Raw genomic sequence first — 13,527 nt, 5'->3', positions numbered from 1 at the left:
AAAACCAAACTTAAAAGTATTTGCTTTTAGTTTTGTTTAGTTCTAGTCTTCTATGCAACTGCTGGGACAGCCTTCATTGTGGGTTGCTAGACATTTGGATTTCTCTGAAGTGACAAGCCCTGCTGCTTTCTATTATGACGTTTAATTGATTTATTGAATTTTAGATTTTCACAGTTTTGAAAGGTTTCTGAATATACAGGTTACCAACTTATTTCTCCAGAAGGTAAGATATTGCAGTGACTGCATGTCTGAGGTCTTCACCTTACAAACCTGAATCCATTAATGAACTTTAAAATAATTTTTTTTATTGTGTTATATTTAGATTTGGTATACACAAGAGACCTTATTTAAAAAAATGTTTTAACTTTTTAAATTCCAGACTTTACAATTGTTTGCATGAACAGAGAATATTATAGGCATGAAAAATGATAGTAATTTGTGTCTTTGGCTGTAGTGAAATATTATTGAACTGAATTGTATATGCAAATAAACGAGGCATACATTGAATATATTACAATTATAAAGCAGTAATTAAACTCTATCATTCAAGTATCTCCAAGCTCAACCAAGTGTGAGCTCTCTCTCTAGACAGGATATTTAACTTACATTTTATGTATAAAAAATATCCTGTTTTGTATTCCCTTCTAGTGGAAACCTGAAGGGGGGAAAAACAACTCTACAAAAAGAGACGCGTCTGTGACGCGTCTCTCCGCTCAAGATCCGGTGATTCTCGGGGATGCGACAATATCTGGCAACCCGGAGACGCAAACTGTGTCAATTGCCGGGCGACGTAGCGAATAAAGGCCGTAGCCTATTACTGTGACCGTGGCTTATTTATAACGCTTGTCTGCGCGGCGGGTCGATCATTTATTCGTCGGTTGTTTTGGGGGTTTATTCGCGTGTCGCCGGCGCTGCGTCGTCGTTGTGCGGCGGACAGGTGCTGAAGGTAAAAACGCGCCTCCAGGATGACGCCTCGCTCACACGTCGCTTCGTGCAAAGGGCGCATCGGGAGGCGTCTGCCTTTGTTTTCACGTTAGTTTGAGCAGACGACCCGGCGGGGGGAAACGGCCCGGTGCGACTCCCACATCCAGCAGCATGAGGACGAACTCCCCCACCCCACCTCCTTCTGGAAAGCGTCAACATTAAGGGACAATAATTAAATCCTCCCCGGGGGCAGTTCATTGGCTGGGCGGTAGTTTGGTTGGACATTGTGATGCCCTATTTTTGTTTGTAGTGAAAAGGGTCGTTGTGCAGGTGCGGGAGCCCGGGCTACAGACAGATTACAAGCAGGAGGAGGAGGAGGAGGAGGAGGAGGAGGAGGAGGAGGAGGAGGATCTCTCTGTGTGGCAGATAAAGATGGTGTTTCGGAGTGAGGAGATGTGCTTGGCACAATTGTTTCTGCAGTCCGGCTCCGAATATGACTGCATTAGTCAGCTGGGAGAGCTGGGACTGGTCGAATTCCGAGATGTAAGTATCAGGAGGCTCGTGGTGGTGAGCAAACACCAATATGTCTTTCCAGTTAGATACGTTGCAATTCTAAAGCAATGAAGAAGAATGAACTGATTGATCTCCACGAGCCATTATCTGTCTGATTATGCATGCATGTTGCAGGGAGGATGTGCACCTATCTATCTATCTATTTATCTATCTATCTATCTATCTATCTATCTATCTATCTATCTATCTATCTATCTATCTATCTATCTATCTATCTATCTGATGCAGTAACTTGCAGCCCTTGACTGGTGCTCCTCTTGTTTCAGCTCAACCCAAGTGTCAGCTCATTCCAACGGCGCTTTGTCAGCGAAATCAAGAGATGTGAGGAGATGGAGAGGATTCTGGGTAAGCAGGCACCTGGGGAGGGTCATGTGGGTGCATCCTGAGTACATTTAGTCATCAGGGTCATAAGGAACTCACATGGCTGATTCTAATTTTTTTTGTTGTTGTCAAATGCCCCAGTAGAGATTTTAGCGTTCACAGCTCGCTTTAGACACCTGCGTTGAAATGGCCTTAAAAGAAAGTATTTGTGTGGACAGGTTACCTTCTGCGAGAGATCCAGAAGGCTAAGATAGCCATTCCAGAGGAGGATGAGAGTCCACTCGCTCCGCCCCCAAGACAAGTTCTTGAAATCATGGTAAGTGTTTCATTGTGATTGTAGTTTTGTCGTCTTTGCTTCCTTGTTGTCCACGTCTGTCCTCGCAACACTGCGCTATTGTTGTTGTTTCCGTGGAGCACTGCCGACATGTAGAAGCTGTACGACCGTTACACGGAGTGAAATAATATGTTGTTATCAGGGTGCAGCATTTCATTTCACCAGGGTGCCACCTGCCTCTGTGCCATAGTGAGCCGGGATCAGCTCCCGCCTCGAAAGCAGGATAGAAGATGGATGAAAGGACGGAAAAATAGAAAGTTGTAATTATGCTGCTTCCTCACCTAATTGAGAGATTAGTCTTTTTGTCTCACCTACTGAGCTTCTAACGGATTTGCCTCAAATTGATGAATGAATGTTTCCCATCAAGTTGCTCATCTCACGGCTCTAATAGACGGTTGGTAAAATATTCGGACCGGTCCTTGTGACTGTTCACGGGTAATGCATTTCTTTGCATTAAAAGTCCTTCTGTGCAGTAATTTAGGATAAACTATCGAAGGTATTGAAGGTATTCTTTTTAGACGCAGAAAAAAACACCACATATTTATTGATGCTGTGTGATTAAAAAACCAAGCTATTGAAAGCCACTCATTGTGACCTTGACCGTAAAATGAGCGGACAACACCGAGGCTTACCTCCTTTTGACCAACAAGTTCAGAGTAATGTTTATATCGCCTCCACTGCCTTTTCTCCCCTTGTCACACATCAACCACTGCCATCATTATTCTTAGAGGAGTGACACGTTGTTGTGCAAGAGTCCAACGTGAGCATGCATGACGTGATTTTTGATCGCTTAATTTATATTTCCCCCCCAAATCCCATATGTGTGCTCACACAATTTGTTTTCCTGTTCGCTCAGAATTTAGGCACAAATAGTCAGATACATCAACAATGTAACTGAACAAAAGATGTATGAATTGATTAATTTGTAACCATGGCACCATTACTAAATACTAAGACTGTTAACACATCATCATTGCCACTGTATAGATTAAAACTTCATTTTCAAATGCAACATGTTTTGTCATTATTTGTCACGTTATTTATTCTTCATTAGAAAAAATAATAATGTTGCTTTTTCATTGTCATTCAATTCTATTCTATTCTATTCTATTCTATTCTTTTCTTTTCTTTTCTTTTCTTTTCTTTTCTTTTCTTTTCTTTTCTTTTCTTTTCTTTTCTTTTCTTTTCTTTTCTATTCTATTCTATTCTTTTCTATTCTATTCTATTCTTTTCTTTTCTTTTCTTTTCTTTTCTATTCTATTCTATTCTATTCTATTCTATTCTATTCTATTCTTTTCTATTCTTTTCTTTTCTATTCTATTCTTTTCTATTCTATTCTATTCTATTCTATTCTATTCTAGTCTTTTCTTTTCTTTTCTTTTCTTTTCTATTCTATTCTATTCTATTCTATTCTATTCTATTCTATTCTATTCTATTTGTGAAACAACAGCTGGATAATTTAAGTAATTTAGGTAGAGAATCTTTCCGTTTACAAGGTTATGTATCTGTCAAGGTAAAGATAAACCAACAAAAAGTGTTGATTACACTTTTTTCTGTGCAAAATGTCATCAGATGTGTTCCTACCATTTCTGAAAATGGGACTTTTTCACTTGTAAAGTCTTTCGGTTTAAAGATGCAGTATGTCATTATTATTATTATTATTATTATATGATGCTGTTTTACATCTTTAGGTGGCAGTAGCGAGTCACTTTACTACCCAATGCGTATTTTATTTGAGATTTCTTAGAGCTCCAGCCTCTGTTGTGTTTATCCATCAGTAGGCCCTCTTCAGACTGGACTGAGGACAGACGAGATGCAGGGTTTCTCAGACTGGACATATGCTGGGGCCAGCTACACATGTCGTACCTGCAGCACAAGATATAGACATCAGTTTAATCCCACCACAACCGCTGTTTTCTGTTCCGTAATTATTTTAGAGCGAGAAAATGGATTTAAACTTCCCCACCATGGCCAAGCTCAACATTAGCAGTCGAGGGTTACGGTTTGTTTCCCTTTCAGAGAGCCAAAGTCAGACTGACAAATCGATCTATTTTGTGTTCAGGAGCAGCTGCAGCGGCTGGAGATGGAGCTCAGCGAAGTGGCAAAAAACAAAGAGAAGCTCCAGAGGAACCTTCTGGAGCTCACCGAGTACACGCACATGCTGAAGATCACGCGGAGCTTCATACACAGTCGCTCCAGGGTGAGTGTGTTTCCACTCAGCTTTCACATCAGCTGTCATGCGCTGCGTCTTCTCCTCCCACTCTGTTTGCAGTCTTTGGCGAGACGCCTCCTTCTCTCACCTCACCACTAGCAGTCTTGTTTTCTTGCCGCTGACGCGTTTTATTTCCCTGGGTGCCGGAGCCGAAGCTAGTGCTGACTTTAATTAATGACTCGGTCACATCGCAGCTGTCATACACAGCACCTGACTCGCGCAGAGTGCGACTGCTGCAGTGGCCATGTGTATGGTATAGAGACAGTACACAGAGTAGACGTCGCCGTCCCAGCATCGTAACAGCCTATCGTCTTGGCGCGCGAGAACCCTGCCAGGAACGCTTCATGCCAGCTGTCAGAAGTGTAACATGTTCCTTTTCATAACTAGCATGAGGCTCTTGGTCCCCAGTATGAAGAGTTCCCCACCATGGAGACCGACTCAGTCACGGGCTGTACTGGGATGCAAAGACTTGGAGCCAAGCTGGGGTGAGCTCTCAAACACACAGCGATGCGATTCCTCTCCTTTTAATGCGTCCGACTTATACTTCGTCTGATCTTTCCTGGGGATAGTTTCATATCCGGTCTGATCCAGCGGGTGAAGGTGGAAGCTTTTGAGCGCATGTTGTGGAGAGTGTGCAAAGGTTACACCATCCTCAGCTACGCAGAAGTGGACGAGAACCTCGCTGATCTTGATACTGTGAGTTCATCCTTCAAGATGGAAAAAAGACTTGCAAGTCGGGTTAATTTGTGACTTCAGGTTGCTGAAAGCTGTTAATGTGTGTGTGTTTGTTCTGTGATGAGCTAGTGGCCTGTGCAGGATGTACCCTGATCCTGTCCTCACAGCTATTGCTTGCATTGATATGTGACCCTCAAACAACAAATTACCCAACAATGATGAAAGTTGTAATCGAGGCAGATTATAATGTTTATTAATTTAATTTAATTTTTTTTTAAAACCTCATCTGACATGTGGTGTTTGTTTTTTTTCAGGGTGAGATAAGCAAAAGTGTGGTGTTTCTCATTTCCTTTTGGGGAGACCAGATTGGACAGAAAGTTCAAAAAATATGTGATTGGTAAGAAACATAATAACTCAGTCTCACCTCAGCTTATAGATTCACCCTTGCTAATAATTGATCTGTCTTTGTTGTCATCAGTTACCACTGCCACCTTTATCCGCACCCTGAAAACGACGAGGAGCGGGCAGACGTGTTGGACAGCTTGAAGACGCGCATCCAAGACCTTAATAACGTAGTGACGAGTGATTCCTTCTGACCCACACAAGAATATGTTCGTACACGCAGGGTAAATGAGCTTTTGTTTCCTTCAGGTGCTTCATCGCACGGAGGATTACCTGAGGCAGGTCCTGCAGAAGGCGTCAGAGTCGGCCTTCACCTGGGTTCTACAGGTGAAGAAGATGAAGGCCATTTATCACATACTCAACCTCTGCAGCTTTGACGTCACCAACAAGTGTCTGATCGCTGAGGTGTGGTGTCCCGTCAGCGACCTGGCAAACCTGAGGGGGGCACTCGAAGAGGGCTCAGTGAGTATGAAGTTCAGTATGTCTGTCTGAGACGAAATAACCTCCAATTAGTGTTCACAATAAGAGCTCCGATCAGAAACACCACTACAGTCATACTGCATTTGGTTCTTTGTCGTGAAATTACTTGATCTCAGCGGCTGTATAGTTGCAATTGAAATTAAATGGTGAAGCTGTCTAAGTCATTATTTTGTCTATGAATAGAGTTCAATGATGATGAAAGCCCTAATAGAATAGAATAGAATAGAATAGAACAGAATAGAATAGAATAGTCCTCACAGTGGTCTTGCTTCATAACAAAAGTTCCAAGTCGGCTCGGATCGGGTTGGAGTACATGGATTTGTCACCATGTGCCATTTATCTTCTGTCCCCGCGTCAGCTTGGTCATTAACTTTTCTTTCACGTGTTCCCTTCATCAGAGAAAAGGTGATGCCACTGTCCCATCTTTTGTGAACCGCATCCCGAGCTCTGACACCCCACCCACCCTGTTAAGAACCAACAAGTTCACATCGGGCTTTCAGAGCATTGTGGAGGCGTATGGGGTGGGGGATTATCGTGAAGTGAGCCCGGGTAAGAACTCATATGGTTTCTTTTCATTGTTGTTTAGTTTAAGTTCTGGAGTACATGCTCATTATGTTTCTGTATTGGCAGCCCCGTACACCATCATCACCTTCCCCTTTCTGTTTGCTGTGATGTTTGGGGACTTTGGCCACGGGATGGTAATGAGTCTGTTTGCCTTGTGGATGGTGCTGACAGAAAAGAACCAAAAGAAGAAAGGCTCCAGTAATGAGGTGGGAATGATTTAGCACCTGTTTCCATTGCTGGATTTCTTTTAATTAGCTTCAGCTGATAGCCGGGATTCTGTTCCTCCCAGATATGGATGACGTTTTTCCACGGACGCTACATCATCCTGATGATGGGACTTTTTTCTATCTACACTGGACTCATTTACAATGACTGCTTCTCCAAATCTCTAAATATATTTGGCTCTTGCTGGAGCATCAAGGCGATGTTTGCAAGTCAGCAGTGGACGTGAGTTATCAGTGCAAACACACATTCAGGTCATTATTTTTGTTTATCCGTACGTCAGTGCGTGCAGAGCTTCAATGTTTTGGCTTTGTGTTTTTCGTGTTGCAGAAACAAAACCCTCCAAGCCAACGCTTTGCTCACGTTGGACCCTAACGTCAGTGGTGTTTTCAGTGGTCCGTACCCATTCGGCATCGATCCTGTGAGTAAATGCACTCAAGACATTACGGACGGACCATGAATGGCTTGCTCTCTTAACATTTCCGCTTTTAAATATTCCATCAGATATGGAACATGGCTGTGAACCGTCTGTCCTTCCTCAACTCCTACAAAATGAAGATGTCAGTCATCATTGGGGTCATCCACATGAGCTTTGGAGTTGTGCTCAGTGTTTTCAACCACTTGTAAGTTACCTCAGACATCACATATAGTCACATCACTTAGGAACAGGCTTTTGCAGAAGCCCGTTATCTGCTTTCCAGTGGGCGTCACAGCTATCCTACTTCGATAATCACACTGGCAGATGAAGTGAAAAATACAATTTCATCATAGATTAAAGGATAGGTATATGCTTGGTAGATTTCACCAAACGATCATAACCGCTAATGGAGGTAATGAAGGTGACGTAACTCTCAGTAGTAGAAGCAGCGGCTCAAGAAAAGTTTCAAACACATGAAACACTCAAACATATGGTACGTGCATGAAAGAAAAGAAGAAAAGTATCATCAGAACAGACAATAGGAAGTAGAAAATACTTTACAGATAGAATATTCACCAGACTATGTTCTCGATTGGATGTATAGTATTTAACATTGTACATATTTGGAATTCTGACATGTCCAGCTGGACTTTGCAGAAGCATTCAAAACATGAGGACAGGACGATCTTTTATTTATCAGTGAATAGACCTCTTGGCCTGGATTTGCATCTCAGTCAAAATCTTCCACAAGGTTTAGAGAGCATCTCTGAAATGCTCATGAGTTGCATTATTTAATTAATAACCCACAAATGATGTTGCCATATTTTGCAATAACCCAATTATTTTGTGTCTGTCTCTCAAGTAGTACATTTATTATACTTTTTCTATATGTTGCTTAAGTCAAATAACATTAGCTGTGGTTACAATTCTGTCGGATTAGAGGGCCCATATTTGATCGGAGTTCGGTTCACATCAGAAGAGTTGGTAGAACCTGTTTATGCTCATATTCCATGTAAACAGCTTATCAGGCTGCTTCCCACTGTGGGAGTTTTGTGCAAACTTTGTGCAATTGTCCATTAAGTAATTCACCACGTGACACTTCACTCAATGTGCTTTGAAAAGAAGTGGAGGTGGCAAAGCCGCCAACTGATGCAGGAGACAATGATGCCACATCATGTCAAAAAAATAAATATAAAATGCTGTGTGCTCGTCTCTTCCTGATCGGACTCGGAACAAAGAAGATGTTTTTTGATGTTTCAGTTCCTCGAGAAACACAGCCAGCTTGATTATCCGAGTTGACAAATCAATATACGCGGACTGAAAGCTCAGTGTGGGCAGGGTTGCCAGACATGACAGTTTTGAGCCCAAACAAGATCAAATCAATCCAACTCAACAAAAACATGGTCGCCTGTGTGACGATTTCACATTTGCACTGAGGAAAAAAGGAGCACGAACAGGATTTAGAGCAAAAAGTTCAATCATGCAACTGAACCCTCATCACTGAGGATGATGAAACCTTTTCATTTTGAAATGCAGTGATTTGCTTGAGTTCTCTCAGGTTTGATGTTTTTGACCATGTGATGGAATCTATTTTGTTAATGCTTTTTTCAGGAATATTTTCTATAATTGTTTCAACTTGTGCAGTTCGGTTTTATTTTTCTTGCCCAATGTGTTCACAATAAGTCCAACTGTGTGGACACCCGCTCAATTTACCAAAATTGGGTGGGGGATAATGTTTGCATGTCATAGATAAGCCAATGTCATTGTACAGATCAATATGGGATTGATCCATTGTACAGATATTCGAGGTGAATAAAAATCCACACAACAATCTGATCATTTCCTTCAGTGTTCATGTAAACTATAAAATCTGGTATCTCAGTCCCAAATAAACCAGTTTAGATTGAAAAGAAAGTCACCAAATAAACACAACTAGTGTCTACCCAGTTTCTGTTGGCATGAACTATTGAGTTATCCCTCCCTTATCATTTTTTTGTTTTCTTCCCATATTTTCTTTTCCTCTCCCTTCAGGCACTTCCGACAGAAATTTAATGTCTATCTGCTATTTCTTCCTGAACTGCTCTTCCTGCTTTGTCTCTTCGGCTACTTGGTCTTCATGATCATCTACAAGTGGCTGGCATTTGGTGCACGGGACTCCAGTCAGGCTCCCAGCATCCTCATCCACTTCATCAACATGTTTGTCATGCAGGGGAAGGATCTCACTCCCCTGTATCCCGGTCAGGTCCGTATTGACGACGGCCAGTGGACTTGTATATAAATGCCAGGCGGTTGCATTTACAGTTCGTGTTTGTTGTGTTGGCTTTAACAGATGGGGCTGCAGATTTTCTTGGTTGTGATCGCTCTGCTGTCGGTGCCCGTGCTGCTGTTGGGGAAACCTTTCTACTTGTACTGGCTGTACCGTGGAGGAAAAGGCCTGCGCAGACGCAGAGTGAGTCCGGTCAAAATCCACCACTATTGTTTTTACGTTGGTTTAACTGGGAGCGGTTGACTTTTTATTATTTACGCGCCATTCCAGGGTTATGAGAGGGTGAGGCGTGTAAGTGAGGACGACAACTTTGCAGCACCATCCTACGAAGACGATGAAGAAGAGGGATTAGATGAAACACCCACCAGAGAAGCTTTACCTAAACAGGTGTTTGCCAAAATACTTCTAGCTATAATAAAACAGTACATACTATGTTATTTTATAGTTTGATTTGTATGGAATCACTGCAATATCTTATAAATGACTGTTTTGCAGTTCGACTTGGCCGACATCACCCTGTACCAGGCCATTCACACTATAGAGTACTGCTTGGGTTGCATTTCCAACACTGCGTCCTACCTGCGTCTCTGGGCACTCAGCCTGGCTCACGCCCGTAAGTCCAGTCAGGAGGAGAAGTTCACCCTGACGAGCCTCTGCCTCCCTGTCACCGTTTACTTTGCACTCGTTCACACCTGACGCGCCTCTGTTTCTTTCTGCACTTTGTTTCCGTTTGGCTCTAGAGCTCTCTGAGGTGTTGTGGGGCATGGTGATGCGCCTGGGTTTCAGGATCACCACCAAAGTCGGGGTGGTGTTTCTGGTGCCGGTGTTTGGTCTGTTTGCTGCTCTCACCGTGTCCATCCTGCTCGTCATGGAGGGCTTGTCGGCGTTCCTCCATGCACTCCGACTTCACTGGTGAGTCAGCCTTCAACTTTAAATAACACATTGAGTTGAATGTGAAGCCTTGTTTGAAATTTCAAGTTCATCTATGCATCAGACTCTGAGCTTTCTGCTTAACTTTATTGAAGTATTTTTGCTTGTTTTCTTTTTTGTTTTTGTTTTTTTTTCTCAGGGTGGAGTTCCAGAACAAATTTTACCATGGGACCGGTATTAAGTTTGTGCCCTTCGACTTCTCCCTCCTCCCTTCTGTCTTTGAGCAAGACGGCTTGCTTTGAAAACTCTGAAACAGTGGATTCACATGGAAGCAGACTGTGAGACCGGGAAGGATGCTGGACGTGGGAACAATGCACACTGTGAAAACGACAACAAACCTTCAAGACAATGAATTGAAGCTCATTCTTGTAGCAACTTTTTTCACCACGACAATTTTTAAATGTTATTGGCTGCGCTGACTGCCTTACCACTGTACCCAGCAAACCTTTGGATTTACAGAAGTTCAAAACTCTTCTGTCGATTTACTTTCATTTTGTAGGTGAGAGATTACTCAGCACTACTTGTCACACCAGTTGGATTATTTTCATTTTCTTTATTTGCATTGTGCTATGTTCTGCTAGTTTTGTATTATTTCCAACATAGTATTTAAACAGTTATACAGCGCAATGTAAAATTAGCAATTTTAATATCTACCAGAATCATATCACGCATCCCGACGTAGTGCCATAGAGATTTATTTCCGATGATGGTGTGAGGATGCCTTTGGGTTTTTAAACATCTCCTCCGTGAGAAAGACATGTCCAAACACAAATGACAATAATACAACTCTTTTGTGAGGCATATTGTCACAAAGCACTTTGCAGAAATGATTGTACAATTTCAAGTTTTCACTAGTTACTGTGATGATGCCAAATGAAAATAATCAACTGTTTGCTGTTTGCTCATTTACTCATTCACACATTTATTTAAACATAACCTTCCCTGGTATGGAGAAAAAAAGAGAAAAAAAAAAAAATACTTCGTAAAAATGTTAAAGAGCCTTAGGTCTCTTTCTTTGATTATACTGCTTTTTGGATTACTTAATAATCCTGATATTTATTTAAATTATTGTCTGTACAAGAGTCTAATATTTTACCATTTTATGTGTTGAATAAAGGTTTTGAGAAATGCAAACAAATACAGCATTCATTGTGATATAACTGGCAACATTAAATATGTTTGTGAGAAACTTAATTTTGAACAGATTAAAATTATTAATGAAGCCTTTACACTGACAGCAGCTGCTGTTTTGATCAAGGTATCATATAAATTTGAGTCTGTTCAGTTGTATATATTTATTTATCAACCCGGTAATATTTCAGTATTTTACTTTTTACAGATGCTTCAGGAGATTGCAGTCAGGAAAGTAACGTGAAATATTTCAGTATATTGAACCATCTTAGTTAGGCATTGGAGCTACGATAATTTACTTTATCTAAAAGTAATACCATTGAATGAAGCAGAAGATAAATAGCTGTGTTGAGTGATGGACGCCGGCTTTATACAAGTTATAAAACTAAAAATAACTGTAATTGAGTTTTTAGCTGATGATTGCAAAGGACATATGATTAAAATGATTCAAGCCATTCAGCGACAGTCACTTAAGTTAGCACACCGTTTCTTTACTACTTTGTCACATGGCGGAGCGCAGTGTCATCTTTGAGAAGGTCGCTCTGACCAGAATAGATGTAACTTTGGAATAAGCCTCTCCTCTGGCAAGTTAACCATGACCAGAGTGCGGCCCCTGCACCATAACTGCTCAAAAGGGCGACACATGGTTCACTGCAGGGTCAAGCAATTACTTTTTTTTTCTTCTAGGGGGTGTTATAATAGGAGAAAGAAGCAAGGGTGCCCTCTAGTTGATGTAACCTAAGGTGCAAGTGTGTGTCAAAGATGCAACATTGATTAGTTGGGGCCTCAATGCAGAAAGATCCATCCAACCATCCAACCGCCTCATCCTGTGCAGTGTCGCAGGGCGCTGGAGCCAATCCCAGCTAAATTTGGCCGAGGGCAGGAAACGCTGTGGACACGTCGCCAGTCCTTCACAGGGCAAATGCAGAGAGACGGGCAACCATACACACTTGCATCCACACCTATAAGGGCACTATAGAGTCACTTGCATTTTTTTTGGACCATGGGGGAGGAAACTGAAGTCCCCGGATGAAAACCCTACACACACACACACACACACACACACGCGCACACGCACACACACGCACACACACACACGGGGAGACGATGCAAACCCCACACAGAAATGTCAGGCCCACATTTGAACCCGTGAACTTCTCACTGTGAGGCGAGCGTGCTAACCACTGGTCCATCCTGTTGTATAACGTAAATCTATAAATGCATTTTTTGTCTATTGTCTCAATAATCTATTTGACTAGCCTGACTTGTGTTGACAGTGTTTTATTATGTATTTAAATATATATATATATATATATATATAGTTATTCTCCAAAAAATATTTTGAGTTGATTATAAAACAGTTGATGGACATGTTATTTACAGTAAAACAATGAAACTATAGGTAACAAAGTAATATTGTACAAATGGAACATAATCTGCAAATAAATGAAAAGACAAACAAGTGCAAAACAATTAGATTATTGTGATAGGATAATTATGAAATGTGATTGAATATCTGGGGAGTAATCGGAATAAATACATTTTAACTTCTTCCTTCCAATTGTCAGACACGTAGATATAGATATATGTGGTTAAATTAAATATATATGATTGTAATGATTCCAGTTTCTGTAGATATATACAAACACACGCGTGCAACATGCGCGCACCCGCACGCACGCACCCGCGGACCTGCACCAGCACCTTTCTGCCAGAATCCAGTGAGCGGACGTCATCATGGTCCCCCTCTCTCACATCCTCGCGCTCTGCCACTACAGTTAAAGTGCATCCTCTGCACGCCCCCGCGCCATAACGAGGTCTCCTAATTCACTCAAGCTACGTCACCCGGCTGGGAATATATCCGGGAGAAGTTGAGGTGTCTCGGGGCGGGAGGGGGAAAAGGCTCCGGTACGTCCACAGCTGCATGCTAACGGTCGCTGTAATCCGCCTCCGGTCCCGCTAACAAGCTAAACCCGCACAGCTGTTGACCAACTCCCGAAGAGACGACCGCACCGGCTCCCTCCGCTCCGTGTATCCCACCAGAGGGGCTCTCCCGGCGGCCAGCGAGGCTCAGG

General features: G+C 42.1%; 1 protein-coding gene across 2 annotated transcripts; it reads left to right on the top strand.

Moving 5' to 3' along the window:
* Window positions 1-758: 758 nt before the first annotated feature.
* Window positions 759-11,452, top strand: atp6v0a2a (ATPase H+ transporting V0 subunit a2a). Of its 2 annotated transcripts, none has more exons than XM_080476498.1 (20): window positions 759-1,467; window positions 1,764-1,842; window positions 2,037-2,134; window positions 4,215-4,352; window positions 4,752-4,849; window positions 4,934-5,060; window positions 5,354-5,436; window positions 5,518-5,611; window positions 5,691-5,903; window positions 6,320-6,470; window positions 6,552-6,691; window positions 6,775-6,932; window positions 7,038-7,128; window positions 7,212-7,330; window positions 9,157-9,367; window positions 9,455-9,574; window positions 9,662-9,778; window positions 9,887-10,004; window positions 10,132-10,303; window positions 10,461-11,452. In XM_080476498.1, exons 1-20 carry the CDS (start codon window positions 1,357-1,359, stop codon window positions 10,561-10,563), a joined length of 2,541 nt encoding a protein of 846 aa, XP_080332624.1. In that variant the 5' UTR covers window positions 759-1,356; the 3' UTR covers window positions 10,564-11,452. The 2 variants fall into 2 exon arrangements, with proteins under 2 accessions (XP_080332624.1, XP_080332625.1); XM_080476499.1 differs by having other exon boundaries at window positions 760-1,467; window positions 4,773-4,849.
* The last annotated feature ends 2,075 nt before the right edge of the window (window positions 11,453-13,527 follow it).

This window comes from Lipophrys pholis (genome assembly GCF_963383615.2).
Source record: "Lipophrys pholis genome assembly, chromosome: 12".
NCBI lineage: Eukaryota > Metazoa > Chordata > Actinopteri > Blenniiformes > Blenniidae > Lipophrys > Lipophrys pholis.
The sequence above is the reverse complement of the archived record's forward strand: the minus strand, read 5'-3'. Positions and strand labels throughout refer to the sequence as shown.

What these genes read in the sequence shown, in the direction of transcription:
- atp6v0a2a (XM_080476498.1), top strand. Translation starts at nt 1,357, where the DNA reads ATGGTGTTTCGGAGTGAGGAGATGTGCTTGGCACAATTGTTTCTGCAG. An exon ending in GGAGATGGAGAGGATTCTGG is followed by an intron (nt 1,843 to 2,036) that starts GTAAGCAGGCAC and finishes TTGTGTGGACAG; the next exon opens with GTTACCTTCTGCGAGAGATC. An exon ending in GGGCACTCGAAGAGGGCTCA is followed by an intron (nt 5,904 to 6,319) that starts GTGAGTATGAAG and finishes TCCCTTCATCAG; the next exon opens with AGAAAAGGTGATGCCACTGT.